The following is a 20,253-nucleotide window of genomic DNA, read 5'->3' as shown; positions in this document are numbered from 1 at the left end:
TGGTCCATGGCCCGTTAGGAAACAGGCTACACAGTGGAAGGTGAGCAGTGGGCAAGCCAGTGAACTTTCATCTGTTTTTTGTTTTGTTTTGTTTTGTTTCGAGACAGAGTTTCACTCTTGTTGCCCAGGCTGGAGTGCAGTGGCACGATCTCGGCTCACTGCAACCTCCGCCTCCTGGGTTCAAGTGTCTCTCCTGCCTCAGCCTCCCAAGTAGCCGGGATTACAGGCATGCGCCACCATGCCAGCTAATTTTTGTATTTTTTAGTAGAGATGGGGTTTTTCCATGTTGGTTAGGCTGGTCTCGAACTCCCGACCTCAGATGATCTGCCCGCCTTGGCCTCCCAAAGTGTTGGGATTACAGGCGTGAGCCACTGCACCCAGCCTACCTTCATCTGTTTTTACAGCCATTCCCCATCGCTGGCATTACCGCCTGAGCTCCGCCTCCTGCAGATCAGCAGGGCATTAAATTCTCATAGGAGCGCAAATCCTACTGTGAACTGTGCATGCGAAGGATGTAGGTTGCACGCTCCTTAGGAGAATCGAATGCCCGATGATCTGTCACTGTCTCCCATCACCCCCAGATGGGACTGTCTAGTTGCAGGAAAACAAACTCAGGGCTCCCACTGATTCTACCTGATGGCGAGTTGTAGAATTGTTTCATTATGTATTACAACGTCATAATAATCGAAATAAGGTGTGCAGTAATTTGAACGCGCTTGAATCGTCCTGAAACCAACAGCCCCCCACCCCTTCCCACCATTCATGGAAAAACTGTCTTCCACAAAAATCAGTCCCTGGTGCCAAAAAAGTGGGGGACCGCTGGTTTCAAGGACAGTATCACAGTGTCACCTGTAAAGCAGTTAGGAAATGTGGAGGGAGCTGGGAAGGCCCAGGTTGGGAGATGAGTGTTCCAGAAATCAGCACGTGGTCTTGTTCCTCCTGTGATTACGAGGTACTTGAAGAGACAGTCTCGTGACGTAACAGCAACAGTACGAGGTCACCTACAAAAGCAGGGCCAGCAATGCACGGTCTCAGGGTGAAATCCAGTCCTCACCCCATTCCCCTAAATCATGCTTTACTGGAACACAGACATGCCCGTTTGCTTACATATTTGTGACTGCTTTACCCCGAAGCACCACAGCTGAGGGGTTGTGATGTAGATGGTGAGGGGTTGTGATGTAGATGATCTGGTCCACCAAGCCTAAAATAATTTACTCTCTGGCCCTTTACAGAAAGTTTGCCTCCCTCTCTCCCCCGACCACCGATCTATAGTAAAAAAACCACTAAATTGTCAGGTCAGAAATGGGGAGACAGCCAGGCCTTGTGGCTTACGCCTGTAATCCCAGTACTTTGGAAGGCTGAGGCGGGTGGATCACTTGAGTCCAGGAGTTTGAGACCAGCCTGGCCAATATGGTGAAACTCCGTCTCTACTAAAAATACAAAAGTTAGTCAGGTATGGTGGTACATGCCTGTATTCCCAGCTACTTACTGGGAGGCTGAGGCACGGGTAGAATCGCTTGAGCCTAGGAGGTGGAGGTTGCAGTGAGCCGAGATTTCCAGCCTGGGTGACAGAGTGAGACTCTGTCTCTAAAAAAAAAAAAAAAAAAGGCCTGGTGTGGTGGCTCACACCTGTAATCAGCACTTTGGGAGGCCGAAGTGGGCAGATCATGAGGTCAGGAGTTCAAGACCATCCTGGATAACACGGTGAAACCCCGTCTCTACTAAAAATACAAAAAATTAGCTGGGTGTGGTGGTACGTGCCTGTAGTCCCAGCTACTTGGGAGGCTGAGGCAGAAGAATCACTTGAACTCGCGAGGCAGAGGTTGCAGTGACCCAAGATCACGCCACTGCACTCCAGCCTGGGCAACAGATTGAGACTCTGTCTCAAAACAAAAAAAAAAAAAAAAAAAAGGGGAGAATCAGCAATGGCTTGGAAGAGTCTAGAAAAGGCCCTAAGTAGTCTTAGGACTGGTCTTGATTTCAAATTAGGAAATTGATGTGATAAATTTAACAACTTTGGAAGTTTAACTTCTTTCAGCCAAATTCTGGGAGGCAGAGCTGCAAGCTTCTAATTATCCACTTGAAAAATAAAGTATTAGAACAAATGCCTATTTACGTCAAAGTTTAGTGTTTGAAACATACTTAAAATCCATTTAGAATTAGCAGCATTCATCAGTTTATGTCTCAGACTATTCTGGAAAACACTGGGACGAGATTGACGTCTTTTTTTTTTTTTTTTTTTTTGTGATGAAGTCTCGCTGTGTTGCCCAGGCTGGAGTGCAGTGGCTCAATCTTGGCTCACTGCAGCCTCCACCTCCTGGGTTCCAGCGATTCTCCTGCCTCAGTCTCCCAAGTAGCTGAGATTACAGGCGCCTGCCACCACACCTGGCTAATTTTTTGTATTTTTGGTAGAGACAGGGTTTCGCCATGTTGCCCAGGCTGGTCTCAAACTCCTGACCTCAGGCAATTTGCTGCTTCAGCCTCCCAAAGTGCTGGGATTACAGGTGTGAGCCACTGTGCCTGGCTTTCATGGAGTTTTAAATTTGTAGTTGGATGCTTATACACATGTTCAGAGCATTTTGAAATAAGCACTCTCTCATATTCAGTTCTTCGAATTGTATACGAGGAGCAAATAAAATGGAGGGTTCTAGCAAGTATCAGGCATCCTCTCCAATTTTCTTATTTTAGCCAATAATGACATACCAGTTGAAGAAATCCATTCTCCATTTACAACAATACTTCTGAGAACATTTTTGAATTACCTCCTGCATTTGGCGTATCACATTTATCATGAAGAATTCCAGTAAGTACTATTTCTGGACCCTCGTTGGGGGATGGGGCACAGCTAAGCTGTATTATTGTCATAATGCCTTGTTTTCTTCAGCAGTCATTTTTATTTTTTTGGAGATGGAGTCTTGCTCTGTTGCCCAGGCTGGAGTGCAGTGGCACAATCTTGGCTCACTGCAACCTCTGCCTCCCAGGTTCAAGCAATTCTTCTGCCTCAGGCTCCTGGGTAGGTGAGATGACAGGCGTGTGCCACCATGCCTGGCTAATTTTTTTTTTTTTTTTTTTTGTATTTTTAGTAGAGATGGGGTTTCACCATGTTGGCCAGGCTGGTCTTAAACTCCTGATCTCGAGTGATCCGCCTGCCTTGGCCTCCCAAAATGCTGGGATTATAGGTGTGAGCCACTGACTCCAGCCTTCCCTTTCTATACTCTATACATTAGAAGCAAATTATTAAGTCTAGCCCGTGCTCAAGGAGAAGGGAATTAAGTTCCCTCTTTTGGAGGAGAAGTAATGATGGTATCTTTTGATCATTATCACAGAAAGAGAAGCCCATCCCTCTTCTTGTGTTTTACAAAACTGATGACCGAGAACATTCGTCCAAATGCCTGCCAGATAAAAGGTAAATACAAAACCAGTAGGATTCTATTTACCGCCCCATTTTTTTTTCCTCAAAATATAAATCTGGGCTGGGCACAGTGGCTCACTCCTGCAATCCCAGCACTTTGGGAGGCCAAGGCAGGCGGATCACCTGACGTCAAGGAGTTCAAGACCAGCCTGGCCAACATGGCAAAACCCCATCTCTACTAAAAATACAAAAAAAAATTAGCCAGGTGTGGTGGTGCATGCCTGTAATCCTAGCTACTCGGGAGGCTGAGGCAGGAGAATCGCTTGAGCCTGGGGGGCGGAGGTTGCAGTGAGCCAAGATCGTGCCACTGCACTGCAGCCTGAGCGACAGCAAGACTCTGTCTCGGAAAAAAACAAAAGCAATAGGATTATATTTACTGTTATTTTTTTTCTCAAAATATAAATCTGTAATCATTTTTCGAACGTTGTATTTTTAGGCAATGTATTCCGTGAGCAACAGCGGACGCTGTACTCTATGAATTACATGAATAAGTGCTGGGAGATTTATCTCGCTTACTGCAGACCCAGCGCAGCGCCTCCCCACGAGCCTACGATGAAGATGAGACACTTCCTCTGGATGCTGAAAGTAACCACCTAAGTTCAATATTGGCTTTCTATTTACAGGCTCTTTGATTTTAATTAAAGAAAGGCAAGATATTCCAGCTGTGATATGCAAATAATTAGGTGAAGATCTGGGCTGGATTTTCAGGACCATTAAATGTTTACTGAGTCTCTTGGCAGAACAGTGGTCTGTGGTCGTGGAAGGAACAGAAACAGCTGTCACCTGCCCAGTGTGCTCACAGATTAGGGCAAGACAATGGTCCATGGCCTATAACGATGGCCCATGGCATGCATATATATATATATTGCAATCCCAGCACTTTGAGAGGCCGAGGCGGGCGGATCACCTGAGGTCAAGGAGTTCAAGACCAGCCTGGCCACATATATTTATATATGCCATGGGCCATTGTCTTAAAAAATATATATATACAAATAAACATATATATAATAAATATATATATTAAAAAAAATTTTTTTTTGAGACAGAGTTTTGCTCTTGTCACTCAGGCTGGAGTGCAATGAAGTGATCTTGGCTCACTGCAACCTCCACCTCCTGGGTTCAAGCAATTCTCCTGCCTCAGCCTCCTAAGTAGCTGGGATTACAGGTGCCTACCACCACACCTGGCTAATTTTTGTATTTTTAGTAGAGACGGGTTTTCACCATGTTTCCCAGGCTGGTCTTGACCTCCCGACCCCAGCCTCCCTAAGTGCCAGGATTACAGGCGTGAGACACTGTGCCTGACTGGTCTACAGTATCTTTATTCATGCAGATCCAGCCATTTAAAGGAAGCTGGGGCCGAGTACAGCCATGCACGCCTGTAATTCCAGCACTTTGGGAGGCCGAGGCAGGAGGATCACTTGAGCTTAGGAATTCAAGACCAGCCTGGGCAACATAGTGAAATCCCCCTCTCTACAAAAAATAAAAAAACATAGCCGGGCATGGTAGTGCACACCTGTAGTCCCAGCTACTCGGGAGGCTGTAGTAAGCTGTGATCGTGCCATTGCATTCCAGCCTGGTTGACAGAGTGAGGCCCTGTCCCAAAAAAATCCCCCAAAAAACAAAAAAGGAAAATGGAGGAACACCTTAGTCTTTTTGATGGATTGAAGTGTTGCCTGATCCTAGAATAGCAGTAAAGGCAACTGAAATCTTTTTAAAAAGGAAGGACTTTGGCAGGCGGAGTAGGGTGGATCACCTGAGGTCAGGAGTTTGAGACCAGCCTGGCCAACGCTGTGAAACCCCCTTTCTACTAAAAATACAAAAAACTTAGCCAGGCATGGTGGCGGAAGCCTGTAATCCCAGCTACTTGGGAGGCTGAGGCAGGAGAATTGCTTGAACCTGGGAGGCAGAGGTTGCAATGAGCTGAAATTGTGCCACTGCACTCCAGTCTAGGCAACAAGAGCAAAACTCTGTCTCAAAAAAAAAAAGAAGGAAGTGGGGAGGCTGAATGTCATTTAAAACAATTATAGTTTATCAAAAGAGGAATTTTTAAAAGTTACTACTTGGGAAAATAGTGACAACATCTTATTTATACAATGTTCTCATACTAACTATTGGTTGTTTTTGTTCCATGATACTTTTTTTTTTTTTTAGACAAAGTCTCGCTCTTTTGCCAGGCTGCAGTGCAGTGGCACGGTCTCGGCTCATTGCAACCTCCACCTCCTGGGTTCAAGCAATTCTCCTGCCTCAGCCTCCCGAGTAGCTGGGACTACAGGCATGCACGACCATGCCAAGTTAATTTTTGTATTTTTTAGTAGAGACAGGGTTTCACTATGTTAGCAAGGATGATCTCAATCTCTTGACCTTGTGATCCGCCCGCCTCGGACTCCCAAAGTGCTGGGATTACAGGCATGAGTCACTGTGCCTGGCCTGTTCCATGATACTTTTAATTTGTACCTGTGGGAATACAAATGATTAAACAGAATCAAATACTAATGATAAAGTGTTTTTACAAATTTCATAATGTTGCATACATATGAAAAATGGATAATAACCTAGTGTCTAACTGTAGGAAAATACTTTTTTTTGAGTAAGGGTCTCACTCTGTCACCCAGGCTGGAGTGCAGTGGTGCAATCTTGGCTTCCTGCAGCCTCAACCTCCTGGGTTCAAGCAGTCCTCCCACCTCAGCCTCCTGAATAGCTGGGACTACATGTGTGCGCCAACATACCCAGCTAATTTTTCTATTTTTTGTAGAGACGGTTTATTGCCATGTTGCCCAGGCTGATCTTGAACTCCTGGGCTCAAGCAATCCTTGTGCCTCGGCCTCCTGAAGCACTGGGATTGCAGGCGTGAGCCGCTGCACCTGGCCCTTTTCATTGTTTCATTTGTCTCAAGCGTGTTTGCAATTGCCCACTGAAGAATTATTATTATTATTATTACTATTTTTTTTGACAGTCTTGCTCTGTCGCCCAGGCTGGAGTGCAGCGACATGATTTTGGCTCACTGCAACCTCCGCCTCCCGGGTTCAAGTGATTCTTCTGCCTCAGCCTCCCGAGTAGCTGGGATTACAGGTGTATGTCACCACGCCCGGCTAGTAGAGACAGGGTTTCACCATGTTGCCCAGGCTGGTCTCAAACTCCTGAGCTCAGGTGATCCAACCATCTCGGCCTCCCACAGTGCTAGGATTAGAGGCATGAGCCACCACACCCAGCCTCATTGAAGCATTTTTGTGATGACTGTCTCACAGTCTCTGTCAGTCAATTGTAACATCTCTGTCATCTTGGTGATGGCATCTGTGGATTCTTTTTTTTTCATTCAGTTTGAGATCTTCCTGGTTCTTGGTATGAGTTTCTTTTTTGTTTGTTTTTTTGAGACAGAGTCTTGCTCTGTCTCCCAGACTAGACTGCAGTGGCGTGATCTCAGCTCACTGCATCCTCTGCCTCCTGGTTCAAGCAATTCTCCTGCCTCAGTCTCCCAAGTAGCTGGGATTATAGGTGCGTGCCACCATGCCAGGCTAATTTTTGTATTTTTAGTAGAGACGGGGTTTCACCACGTTGGTCAGGGTTTCACCACGTTGCCCAGGCTGGTCGGTATGAGTGATTTTTAAAAAAATATTGAAACCTGAACATTTGAGTACAGTAAGTCCTCATTTAACATTATTATTATTATCATCATTATTTTGAGACGGAGTCTTGCTCTGTCACCCAGGCTGGAGTGCGGTGGCGCGATCTCAGCTCACTGCAACCTCTGCCTCCTGGGCTCAAGTGATTCCCTTGCTTCACCCTCCCGAGTAGCTGGGACTACAGGCATGCACCACCGTGCTTGGCCTACATTTTTAATTTTTTGTAAAGACAGGGTCTTGCTATGTTGCCCAGGCTGATTCCCAACGCCTGGGCTCAAGTGATCCTCCCACCTCGGCCTCACAAGGTTCTGGGATTACAGGTGTGAACCACCATGTCTGGCTGTAAATACCAATGTTAATCCAGAATGCTTTTCAAAATTATCAGTCTTTAAGATATTAATTTATGGCTGGGTGCAATGTCTCACGACTGTAATCTCAGCACTTTGGGAGGCTGAGGCAGGCGGATCACTTGAGGTCAGGAGTTTGAGACCACCCTGGCCAGCATATAGTGAAAACCCCATCTCTACTAAAAAATACAAAAATTAGCTGGAGATAGTGGCATGCGCCTGTAGTCCCAACTACTTGGGAGGCTGAGGCAGGAGAATCACTTGAACCCAGGAGGTGGAGGTTGCAGTGAGCTAAGATTGTGCCACTGCATAGCAGCCTGGGTGACAGAGCGAGACTCCATCTCTCTCAAAAAAGAAAAAAGATATTAATTTCTGGTACACTTTCTTAGTTATTGTATTGATATAAATTGACATTTTAAAACATACAGCTGTTTACAATTATAGGCAGTTATGGTTTGATTTTCTTTTTTACAGGACTTTAAAATGATAAATAAAGAATTAACAGCAGCTACATTTATGGAGGTCATAGCAGAGGATAATCCTTTCATATATGATGGAACTGACAGCAACTTTGAACCTGAGGTTTGTAAAGAGCCGTCACAAATGGTACAGATCCAATTCAGGCTGTTGGTTTTGCCATGGATACCAAGGACAAAGAACCAAGATTTTTTTTTTTCTTTTTTTCATTAGCCTTTTCGTTGATGCTTTTTTTTTTTTTTTTTTTTTTTTGGGAGACGGAGTCTCAGTCTGTTGCCCAGGCTGGAGTGCAGTGTCACGATCTCTGCTCACTGCAAGCTCCGCCTCCCGGGTTCATGGCATTCTCCTGCCTCAGCCTCCCGAGTAGCTGGGACTACAGGTGCCCGCCACCATGCCCGGCTAATTTTTTTTTTTTTGTATTTTTTTTAGTAGAGACGGAGTTTCACCGTGTTAGCCAGGATGGTCTCGGTCTCCTGACCTCGTGATCCGCCCACCTCGGCCTCCCAAAGTGCTGGGATTACAGGCATAAGCCACCGCGCCCGGCCTTCAGCTGATTTTTTAAAAACAATTTTTTGTACAGAACGGGTCTCACTGTGTTGCCCAGGCTGGTCTCAAACTCCTGGGCTCAAACGATCCTCCTGCCTCAGCCTCCTAAAGTGCTGAGATTGCAGATGTGAGCCACTGTGACCAGCCTAAGAACCAAGATTTGATCGAAAGCAGTCTGAGCACAAGTACCTAATATATGTGTGTGCGTGTCTGTGCATGTGTGTGCATGTGTGTGTGTCTTTGTGCACGTGTCTGCATGTCTGTGTGTGTGTGTGCAAACATGCATATTCAGATGTCAGGAAATAATGAACACCAATCAATCAATGCTCTGTCTCCAGGTGTGTCAGAATGATGGAAACTCTCTGTGTTTTATTTTATTTCAGCTGGTTTTCCTGGAATTCTTTGAAGCTCTCTTAAGCTTTGCATTCATCTGCGTTACTGACCAAATGACTAAATCCTATACAAATGTTCCAACTGATGATGTGTCTGGAAATAAACATGAAACTATTTATACAATACTAAATCAGGTAACACATAATATCTTAGAATTACAGAGCAAGGAGGGCCGGGCGCGGTGGCTCACGCCTGTAATCCCAGCACTTTAGGAAGCCGAGGCGGGCGTATCACGAGGTCAGAAGATCGAGACCATCCTGGCTAACATGGTGAAACCCCGTCTCTACTAAAACTACAAAAAAATTAGCCGGGTGTGGTGGCAGGTGCCTGTAGTCCCAGCTACTGGGGAGGCTGAGGCAGGAGAATGGCATGAACCCAGGAGGCGGAGGTTGCAGTGAGCTGAGATCGTGCCACTGCACTCCAGCCTGGGTGACAGAGCAAGACTTCTCGCAAAACAAAACAAAAAAACGAAATAAACAAACAAAAAAGGATTACAAAGCAAGGAATGGCTTTATTCTGGAATGGTGAAACCATCATCAAAACTATCTTGGCTTTACTAACACTTCCAGAAAGTAATTTAAGAAGTCTTTCCTTTTTCCTTTTAAAATTTTATTTTATGTGTTTTGAGACAGGGATTCACTCTGTCGTCCAGGCTTGAGTGCAGTGGTGCAATCACGGCTCACTGCAGCCTTGACCTCCTGAGCTCACACGCTCCTCCCACCTTAGTCTCCTGAGTAGCTAGGACTACAGGCATGTGCCACCACACCCAGCTAATTTTTTTTTTTTTTTTTTTTTTTTTGAGACAGAGCTTTACTCTGTTGCCCAGGCTGGAGTGCAGTGGCATGATCTCGGCTCACTGCAACCTCCGCCTCCTGGATTCAAGTGATTCATGCCTCAGCCTCCTGAGTAGCTGGGATTACAGGCGTGTGCCACCACACCTGGCTAATTTTTTATATTCTTAGTAGAGACGGGGTTTCGCCATGTTGACCAGGCTGGTCTCAAACTCCTGACCTCAGTTGATCCACCCACCTCGGCCTCCCAAAATGCTAGGATTACAGGCCTGAGCCACTGTGCCTGGCCTTTTTGTATTTTTTTGTAGAGATAGGGTTTTGCCGTGTTGCCCAGGCTGGTCTCAAACTCCTGAGCTCAAGTGATCCTCCTGCCTCGGCCTCCCAAAGTGCTGGGATTACAGGTGTGAGCCACCATGCCCGGCCAAGATGTCTTCTTCACATTTTGGAAGTGTATATAGATTTTTTTAAGTTAGGGAAAATGTGTTTCCTGGCCATGATCCAGGAAGTGGACTCCTAGCCACAGCAGAGAGTTGCTAATGAAGGTAAGAGTGCATACCGACGTGCTGGGTGAGCCCCTAGACCACACTTGAGAAAATCAGAGGTGTCTTACTAGGAGATCCAGTGTTTCTAAGAGTGGAAAGCCTGCTCAAGAGCAGACCTGTCGAACAGTTCCTGAGCGTGCATGGGATGCTAACCAGGTCCACGGGGCTTGCTCGCAAGGATGGACACCCAGGCCAGGCACGGTGGCTCACGCCTGTAATCTCAGCACTTTGGGAGGCCAGGGTGGGCGGATCACTTGAGGTCAGGAATTCGAGACCAGCCTGGCCAACATGGTGAAACCCCGTCTCTACTAAAAAGACACTGGAAACTGAACGTTCATGTCATCCTCCAAGGGAATCACTACTCCTTTTTGACCAACAATTTGGGAGTGTGATTTAGAGATCAGAGAGAGGCTCAGCTTCAAACTTACCAAAGCCGATCCTTCTTGCTCAGCTCACGGTAGTTTCACACGCTCTAGTAATCTGGGGAGGCAAAGGTAGAATTTTGTTCCACAGAGGTAAGTGTGCTATGAAGAGGGACAGCAAGCTCCAGAGATGTGCAGAAGGCTCCCCTTGAGCCGTCAGCTGAGTGTGCGCGCATGTGAGGGAACAGCTGGAACCTAAGGGAAGAACCGCCAGGAAGAAGGGGAGGAACCTCAAGGACTCACGCAGGGCTGGGAGTAGTTTGCACTCCCAGTCGCCAGCGTGGAGAAGCCTTCGCATCCATGAGGGGCATCGGGCTGGGTACTTAAAAGTTCACTCTGTGTGTGTGTGTGTGTGTGTGTGTGTGTGTGTGTGTTTTCCGACAAAATCTTGCTCTGTTGCCCAGGCTCGAGTACAGTGGCACAATCTTGGCTCACTGCAGCCTCTGCCTCCTGGGTTCAAGGTGACTCTCCTGCCTCGGCCTCCCGAGCAGCTGGGATTACAGGTGCGCACCACCACACCCGGCCAATTTTTGTATTTTTAGTAGAGACAGGGTTTCACCATGTTGGCCAGCCTGGTCTTCTACTCCTGGCCTCAAGTGATCCGCCCGCCTCGTTCTCTGAAACTTCTGGGATTACAGGCATAAGCCAACGCGCCTGGCCTGTTACTTATTTTTTTGAGAGATAGGGTCTTGCTATGTTGCCCAGGCTGGTCTCAAACTCCTGGGCTCAGGTGATCTGCCCACCTTGGCCTCCCAAAGTGCTGAGATTACAGGCGGGAGCCACTGTGCCTGATTCTGTTCACTGTCTTGACTGAGGCGATGGTTTCACAGGTATAGATGTGTGAAAACACATCAAAGGGTACGCTTTATGTGTAGTTCATTGTAAATCAGTTACAGCCCATTAAAATATTGCGTGTGTGTGTGTGCGTCCGCGCGCGTGTGTGTATGCCTGTATGGATCTCTAAGGAAACCAGAAGCCCTCTGATGCGTGTGTTTGTTCTTGCTTAGGACGCCCAGAACAAGAGTCCCAGCGTGGTCATGAGCCATGAATCAGATGCTGCTCACTCTGACAGTGCCAGGTCATCTTCCAGCAAGTTAGAACTCTCGCCTGATATTAACAAAATAAGGAAATCAGAGGTTTGTCTTGGCAAGTAACTGTGTAGAGACACCCGCTCCCGAGTGCCTGCTCTGTGAAGAGCTCTTTTCCATGCGCTGGGGACCTAGCAGTGAACAGAAACCCGCGCCCTTATGGACTTGACTTTCCAGTGAGGAGGGGACATGGCAGCAAGTGAACAGCAGTAATAGCATTCATGGGTGTTTACCAGGCGCTGAGCCGTCCCCAGGGAACAGCTCAGCGTCCCGATGACCTTTAGGTACTGTGATTCTCTCTAGGAGGGAACCCAGGCCCAGAAAGGTTAAATAGCTTGGCCACAGCTGCATAACCAGTAAGGCGTGGAGCTGGGGGTTTGTGCCCAGGCACTTTAACTCCAGAATTAGCACCGGTTACCGCAAGCTATGCTTCTTCCCACTTACGAGGTCTAAGTGACAGGAAGGGCATCTGGCCGGGGTGGGGCCCTGGCGTTTATTCTGGGTGAGTGGGATGGGATGGGACACCGTCTGAGCAGAGGCGTCAGGAGGCTCTGTGGCTTCACTGTTGACAAACCAGTGAGGAAGCTCTTGGAACCATGCCGGTGGGAAGTGATGGTGACTGGGACTAGGGTGGGCTGAGGTCTGAGGTGTTTTGAAGGGTGCAGGGGTTGACAGGGAAAGAGAAGGCAAAGATGAGTTCAAGATTTTTTGGCTGAGCATTGGCAGAAGAGAGTTGCCATTTATTATGATGTGGAAGACGGAAGCAGGGGGCTGAGTTTTGGGAGCAAATTAAGTGGTTGATTTTGGACAAGTTAAGCTTAAGGTGCCTGAACTGATGCCCAAGTAGCATGGCTGGAGGCAAGACTGGAGTTCAAGGGCAAACTCCAGCTGGAGGTAGAAATGTGGGGGTTAGGGCATACACATGGTGATTAAAGCCGTTAGGTCGGGCGCGGTGGCTCACGCCTGTAATCCCAGCACCTTGGGAGACCGAGGTGGGTGGGTCACTTGAGGTCAGGAGTTCGAGACCAGCCTGGCCAACATGGTGAAACCCCGTCTCTACTAAAAAATACAAAAATTAGCCAGGCCTGGTGGCAGGTGCCTGTAATCCCAGCTATTCAGGAGGCTGAGGCAGGAGAATTGCTTGAACCCAGGAGGTAGAGGTGGCAGTGAGCCGGGATCCAAGATCACACCACTGCACTCCAGCCTGGGCAACAGAGTGAGATTCCATCTCAAAAAAATGTAATAATAATTAAAGCCATTAATATATGAGTCTAAGTATGGTTAAATTTTTTTTTTTTTTTTTGAGACGGAGTCTTGCTTTGTCACCCAGGCTGGAGTGCAGTGGCACCATCTTGGATCTCGGCTCACTGCAAGCTCTGCCTCCCGGGTTCACGCCATTCTCCTGCCTCAGCCTCCTGAGTAACTAGGACTACAGGCACCTACCACCACGCCTGGCTAAATTTTTGTGTTGTTAGTAGAGATGGGGTTTCACCCATGTTAGCCAGGACGGTCTCGATCTCCTGACCTTGTGATCCACCTGTCTCAGCCTCCCAAAGTGCTGGGATTACAGGCGTGAGCCACCACGCCTAGCCAGTATGGTTAATTTTATACAATAAATACTGTCCCAACAGACCCAGGTGACATTTTCAAGTCTTTGGGTTTTTTTGGAGGGCCTTTCAGTAAATGCCATAATTCTGTTATTCATTAATAGTGTAAATATTAATATTTTATTCAGGTTAAAAATAGTCAAATTGGCTGGGTGTGGTGGCTCACACCTGTAATCCCAGCACTTTGGGAGGCCGAGGCAGGCAGGCCACCTGAGGTCAGGAGTTCGAGACCAGCCTGGCCAATATGGTGAAACCCCATCTCCACTAAAAATCCAAAAATTAGCCTGGTGTAGTGGCGCATGCCTGTAGTCCAGCTACCCGGGGAAGCTGAGGCAGGAGAATCGCTGGAACCCGAGAAGCGGAGGCTGCGGTGAGCTGAGATGGCGCCACTGCACTCCAGCCTGGGCAACAGAGTGAGACTCCGTCTCAAAAAAAAAAAAAAAAAAAAAGTCAAAGTCAAATTAGCTCAAGAAGAACAGCCTCATTAATAATTTTCTAATTAATTATAGTGTAAAAAAGTATTTTAAGCCCATAATGATGTAAAAGTAATATTTTGCTTTATGATTTTTTTTAAATGTAAAAGCCCAAGATCAAGAAGTCTGTAAGTGATGAAAGAGTCTCCAAAATGAATTTTAAATCGACTGGAAAAGGGATCACCTTTTTCTCATCTGAGAGCAGTGAGTATTTTAATTATAGAACCTTCATATTTATAAACTGTTGCTTATGAATTATATAATGTCTATACTGTTTTACAATCATCTTTTTTTAATCTTTATTTTCTTAGAAGCAGAGTCTCGCTATGTTGTCCAGGCTGGTCTTGAACTCCTGGGCTCAAGCTATCCTCCCACCTCGGCCTCCCGAGTAGCTGGGATTACAAGTAGGGATCACCACACCCAGCACAACCATCTTTTTAAATAATGAGGCTGGTAGAGCTGCTTCCATTTCTCCTCCCTGATTTGGAGTTCAAGTTCAAGGCGTGACCTTGCTGTGCTGAGTCAGTCTGTTAGGGCAGAGGCCAGTACGGGACAGCTGGGCCTCTCCTGGGCCCTGCACACCCATCTCAGTCTGATGCTGTTGACTATATTGTTTTGTTACAGGCAACTTTTCTGTCTCAAGGGTCTCATTCTCTTTGATTTTTAAAGGTGCTCAAATGAAAAACAACAAACAGCCCTTATTCACTTCCTCATCCTCCTCTTTTATTATGTTTTCCTTTATCCTGGGAAGGTCGCTCTTGAGGCCTGTCTGTCTGCTGATTGCCCTTCCTCCCTCTGGTCTGATTCCTCAGCCCTGTCTGTGCGAACTTCCAGCCTCACGCTTCTCCCTTCCTCAGGGTCATCCAATGATGATCAATGTCATGGGAATTTTCCGCTGTCACTTTGCTGGCCTGGCCAGTTGCACGTGGCCTTGTGTTCATGATTAAACAAGCCCTGGTGTTTCCCCTTTTCTTTTTTTTTTTTTTTTTTTTGAGACAAGGTCTTACTTTCTTGCCCAGGCTGGAGTGCAGTGGTGCCATCATAGCTCACTGCAACCTCTGCCTCCCGGGTTCAAGCGATTCTCCTGCCTCAGCCTCCCTCGTAGCTGAGATTACAGGCACCCGTCACCACGCCTTGTATTTTTAGTAGAGACGGGGTTTCATGATGTTGGCCAGGGTGATCTCAAACTCCTGACCTCAGGTGATCTGCCTGCCTCGGCCTCCTAAAGTTCTGAGATTACAGGTGTGAGCCCACCCGCCCCGGGCTTTTTTTTTTTTTTTTTTAAAGAGGTGGGGTCTTGCTCTGTTGCCCAGGCTGGTCTTGAACTCCTGGATCTGAACGCCTTGGCCTCCCAAACTGCTGAGGTTACAGGTATGAGCCCAACCGCGCCTGGCCTTTTTTTTTTTTTTTTTTTTTTTTTTTAAGAGATGGGGTCTTGCTATGTTGCCCAGGCTGGTCTTGAACTCCTGGGCCCAAGCGATCTTCCTGCCTTGGCGTCCCAAAGCACTGGGATTACAGGTGTTAGCCACCACGCCTGGCCCTCCCCCTTTTCTGACGGCGTCTCTCTATGGCCGGCCACCCACTCAATGGTTAACTTTTAAAGGCTCTGTCCCGGGCCCTTGTCCTCTCAAAGGCCTCACCTATGTATCCCTCTACAGTGCCTGTCATTTCCCATTACTCCTCCTCCAATGGATCGTTCCCATCCGCACACATGTGCTCCATATGCCCAGTTAGGAAAATCTCTTCTCTCACTTTCCCCTCTAGATCCCCTTCTTTCCCTGCTCCTTTGCTGCTAGGCATCTTAGGGGGCTGTGTACATGCTCACCTTTGCTGCTAGGCATCTTAGGGGGCTGTGTACATGCTCACCTTCTCCAGGACCTCTCCTGTGTCTCCCTTAGCTGGCTCCACGTGGCACTGCCCTCCCCAGGCCACTGAAGGCCCCTTTTCATCAGCAGTGACTCCGTGTTGCTACCGCCAGGAATCCTGCTGTCACTTGAACCGATCTCTCCATAGTCAGGAAAACCGTCAGCTTCTTGAAATACTCTTCGCATTCGGCCTCTGCGAGCCCTCATCATCCTAAGTTTCTTCTCCCTCTGGTGCGAATCTGTGGGTTGTGTCATTTTCTCCCGCAGAGCTCGGCATCCCAGCAGAGACAGGGCGTTCCTGCAGTGCCGTAATCAAGACACACCGTTCCTGTAACAGAAATAAAACTGAAAATTGAACCCCAGCTAATGTGTTTTCCTGCTGATCTGATTAGCGGGGAAGTGATCTCTAGTCCCAGCTCCAACTGGATTTTGCCCTGGATTTCTCTGGTTGTTCCTTTAAGTCCCGTGTGCCAGTCACCAGTCCTGTGGCTCCTGCCCTGTGTCCTGTCAAGGACCCCCTTGACCCACGTGGCGTCTCTTCCAGTACCATTTCATCTGATTATTGCATGCGGCAGCCGTGACTTACTGTCCTCCAGCTTGTGGGTGTCTAGTTGAGAGTTCATGAATGAACACAAAACAATCTTGCAGCCAGGTGCAGCAACCCTAGAACTGTGCAGCCGTTAACCCCAGAACTGTGGGAGGCCAAGGCAGGAGGATCACTTGTGCCCAGGAGTCTGAGACCAGCCTGGGCAACATAGCGAGCCCCTGTCTCTACAAAAAAAATATCAAAATTCACCAGGTATGGTGGCACACTCCTGTAGTCCCACCAACTTGGGAGGCTGAGGCAGGATGATGACTGCTTAAGCCCAGGAGCTCGAGGCTGCAGTGAGCTGTGATTGCACCACTGCACTCCAGCCTGGGTGCCAGAGCGAGACCCTGTCTCCAATCAAAAAAAAGGAATCTTCCTTCACATTGTCTTGTTCCGAACTTAGAGTCCTGGATTGCGTATAATTTGATTATCTGAATTTTAAAATCTTCCAAGTGAATAGATAACCAGAACTGCTTAAAAAGATGGAAAAAATTACGGTAGTTTAAGATTCGGAGATTCTTTAGCCTAGACAAGAAAGATAGAGAGGGATAACTATAACTACTAGGTAATTACTTTTGTGAGAGTAACCAGTTGTCTAGTTCTCTAGGAGAGAGGATTCACTCGGGTTCATAGCTGTCCTTGTCTTAAAGGGGTTTCCGACTCTGAATAAATAAAAGATGTTGAATATTTTGTCCCCAAGACCTAGGCCGGGTGCAGTGGCTCACGCCTATAATCCCAGCACTTTGGGAGGCAGAGATGGGAGGATTACTAGAGCTCGGGAGTTTGAGACCATGGGCAACATAGCGAAACCTTGTCTCTAAAACAAAAATAATTAGCTGGGCTTGGTGGCACCCGCCTGTGGTCCCAGCTACTTGGGAGGCCCAGGTGGGAGGATCATTTGAGCCCAGGAGTTGGAGGCTGCAGTGAGCCATGATGGTGCCACTGCACTCCAGCCTGGATGACAGAGCAAGATCTTGTCTCACGATACAACTTAAAAAAATTAGCCTTGTGTGGTGGTGCATGCCTATATTCTCAGCTATTAGGGAGGCTGAGATGGGAGGATCACTTGAGCCCAGGAGTTCCTCCAGGCTTCAGTGAGCCATGGTCATGCCACTGCACTCCAGCCTGGTCCATAGAGTGAAAGCTTGTCTTTAAAAAAAAAAAAAAAAAAAAGTAAAAAAAGCAAGAGAAACAAATTTTTTTATTCTTGAAACATGGAAAATTAAAATATCAGAAAACCCAAATTCTTAAGATAGGAAAAAAAAAAAAAAAAAAGAGGTGGCCGGGCGCAGTGGTTCATGCCTGTAATCCCAGCACTTTGGGAGGCCGAGGTGGGTGGATCACCTGAGGTTAAGAGTTGGAGACCAGCCTGGCCAACATGGTGAAACCCCATCTCTACTAAAAATACAAAAATTAGCTGAGTGTGGTGGCGCACGCCTGTAGCTACTCGGGAGGCTGAGGCATGAGAATCGCTTGAACCCAGGAGGTGGAGGTTGCAGTGAGCAGAGATCACGCCATTGCACTCCAGCCTGGGTGACAGAGTGACACTCTGTCTCCAAAAAAAACAAAACAAAAAACGAGGTAGCAGGAAAACTCAAAGGGAAGGCTGACAATCCCAGCCAGGGTCTGCTGAGCCCCTGCCTTGTTCCAGGTGGTCATGGAAGCCGCGTCCTTACTCCTCTCCTCTCTCCTGGCCGAGGAGAAGGGGGCCCACCCCAGGGAGGCCAGAACGAGAAAAAGCATGCAGACTCCCAGTTTACAGCAGGATTGTATTCATGTTCAGCTTCATGAAACTCTATTCCAGAGAAATATGAGAGACCCAAGGATGATCGAAAGGACGAGTTCAACACGTGGGTCAATCATATGTACGTCTTCTTTGTGAACACGCTCTTTCACGCGTATAAACGTGAAGAAGCTATCAAGGAGAAAATAAGGGAAGACAGGTCACGCAGCACAGCACAGGCCCAGCAGCGGAAGATGGAAGATGACGAACTAGAAGCAAGGTAACTTATGAGGTCCCTGTCCTTCCCGAGCTGCTCTCTTTCTTCCTGTCTTCCGTAGCTGCCAGAATGCATCAGGACCAAGTGCTTTCCGGACAAGCTATAATTTCCTACGGGCATCTTTGACATAAAAAGGAATGAATATTTGGTCTCTGTTCCTGGCAGAGCACCTGAAGCCTTTGTAACTTCCTGAGTAATGGGATAATGGGAGCATCTTTTGTTCTAATATTTGGTCTTAGTTTCTAGTTTTATTTATTTTTTTAGACAGGGTCTCACTGTCACCCAGGCTAGAGTGGAGTGGTGTGATCTCAGCTCACTGCAATCTCCACCTCCTGGGTTCAAGCGATTCTCTTGCCTCAGCCTCCCGAGTAGCTGGGATTACAAGCATGCACCACCAGGCCTGGCTAATTTTTGTATTTTTAGTAGAGACGGGGTTTCACCAGGTTGTCCAGGCTGGTCTCGAACTCCTGACCTCAAGTGATCTGCCAGCCTCGGCCTCCCAAAGTGCTGGGGTCACAGGGGTGAGTCACTGCATGCAGCTATTTTCTAGTTCTTGACCCAAGAGTTCAAAGCCTGTGGACTCTTTGGGGTAATGACTGTCTTTCTGTATGTCGAGATGACTGGTAGCCAGGGGAGGGGCCCTCGATAGCTTCTTGCTGGAGCTGGTTGCCGGGAAACCAACCACGAGATTAGAGGGTTGGGACTTTCAGCTCCAGGCCAACCTTCATCAGGTCTACATATTGGACCCTCCATAAAATCCCCAAACGGGCTGGGCATCATGGCACATGCCTGTAACCCCAGCACTCTGGGGGGCCAAGGCAGGAGAATCACTTGAGTTTGAGACCAGCCTAGGTAATATAGCAAGACCTCATCTCTACAAAAAATACAAAAATTAGCCAGATGTGGTGGCAGGTGCCTGTAGTCCCAGCTACTTTGGAGACTGAGGCAGGAGGACTGCTTGAGCCTGGGAGGTTGAGGCTGCAGTGATCTGTTTGTGCCACTGCACTCCAGCCTGGGCAACACAGCAAGACCCTATCTCAAAAAAAAATATATACACACACACACATATATATATACACGTAACTTTGGGAGGCCGAGGTGGGTGGATCACCTGAGGTCAGGAGTTTGAGACCAGCCTGGCCAACCTGGTGAAACCCATCTGTACTAAAAATACAAAATATTAGCTGGGCGTGGTGGCAGAAGCCTATAATCCCAGCTACTCAGGAGGCTGAGGCAGGAGAATCACTTGAACTCGGGAGGCGGAAGTTACAGTGAGCCGAGATTGCACCATTGCAGTCCAGCCTGGGCAACAAGAGCGAAACTCCGTCTCGAGAAAAAGATGAAAAGTTTATTTTGGACTGTGTCGACATGGCATCAGTTAGGCAAAGTGTAGCAACTTACAGTTTTGTTTACACATGCTGTTGAAATGCAGGTATGAAGGGCTGTATACTATAAATAGCATAAAACTGGTTTTGCAGTTTTGAGGGGGATAAAAAAAAGCTACCACCTTCTCATGTTTGCTTTTAGGCTGAATATCTTCATCTTGAGAGAGGAAGAGGCCAAGAGACACGACTATGAGGTGGACATCACGGTGCTCAAGGAGCCGGCGGACGTGTCATCCTCTCACCTCATACTGGACCCTCCCAAGGAGGATGTGACCGTGTCCCCGTCCAGCAAGACCATCACCAGCAAGAAGAAGAAAAAGTAGCCACGAGGACACACACACAGGCTTAGGACGGCACGTGCTGTAAGATTTCCTGAGCATTACAGTTCTTAGCACTGTACTCATCACAGTGTTTTAAAATACCCCCTGGCCCACTGCATCTCAGGTTTCCTACATGGCTGGATTACGGGAGTTCGAGACCAGCCTGGGCAACGTAGTGAGACCCCATCTCTGCAAAATTAAAACAGCCAACCGTGGTGGTGTGTACCTGTGGTTCTAGCTTCTTGGGAGGCTGAGGTGGGAGGATTGCTTGAGCTCATGAGGTTGAGGCTGCAGCGAGCCATTGCATTCCAGCCTGGGTCATGGACCTGGTGGCCGGTGTAATCTACAAATAGGCAGCAGGAGAGAGACTCAACAC

General features: G+C 47.6%; 1 protein-coding gene and 1 long non-coding RNA gene across 8 annotated transcripts in view; one reads left to right on the top strand and one right to left on the bottom strand.

Moving 5' to 3' along the window:
- The window catches only part of LOC129060572 (radial spoke head 10 homolog B), a 44,750-nt gene extending 24,648 nt beyond the window's left edge, over positions 1-20,102 (top strand). For 6 of the 7 annotated variants that reach the window (XM_054560140.2, XM_054560141.1, XM_054560139.1 and 3 more), the window contains 9 exons: positions 2,689-2,803; positions 3,327-3,406; positions 3,849-3,997; positions 7,854-7,961; positions 8,786-8,929; positions 11,558-11,686; positions 13,829-13,922; positions 17,977-18,175; positions 19,700-20,102. In XM_054560140.2, the coding sequence (XP_054416115.1) occupies positions 2,689-2,803; positions 3,327-3,406; positions 3,849-3,997; positions 7,854-7,961; positions 8,786-8,929; positions 11,558-11,686; positions 13,829-13,922; positions 17,977-18,175; positions 19,700-19,880 (1,199 nt within the window). In that variant the 3' untranslated portion in view covers positions 19,881-20,102. The remainder of the gene's footprint in view (positions 1-2,688; positions 2,804-3,326; positions 3,407-3,848; positions 3,998-7,853; positions 7,962-8,785; positions 8,930-11,557; positions 11,687-13,828; positions 13,923-17,976; positions 18,176-19,699) is intronic. The other variant, XM_054560143.1, reaches the window with a different exon arrangement.
- On the bottom strand, positions 497-15,879 carry LOC129060578 (uncharacterized). Its single transcript, XR_008527371.1, has 3 exons — positions 15,585-15,879; positions 10,557-10,608; positions 497-1,001 (listed from the first exon to the last, which is right to left on the bottom strand). It is a non-coding gene; the product is annotated as an uncharacterized LOC129060578 (long non-coding RNA).
- Positions 20,103-20,253: the final 151 nt, after the last annotated feature.

This window comes from Pongo abelii, chromosome 6, assembly GCF_028885655.2.
Source record: "Pongo abelii isolate AG06213 chromosome 6, NHGRI_mPonAbe1-v2.0_pri, whole genome shotgun sequence".
In the NCBI taxonomy this organism is placed as follows: Eukaryota; Metazoa; Chordata; class Mammalia; order Primates; family Hominidae; genus Pongo; species Pongo abelii.
The sequence above is the reverse complement of the archived record's forward strand: the minus strand, read 5'-3'. Positions and strand labels throughout refer to the sequence as shown.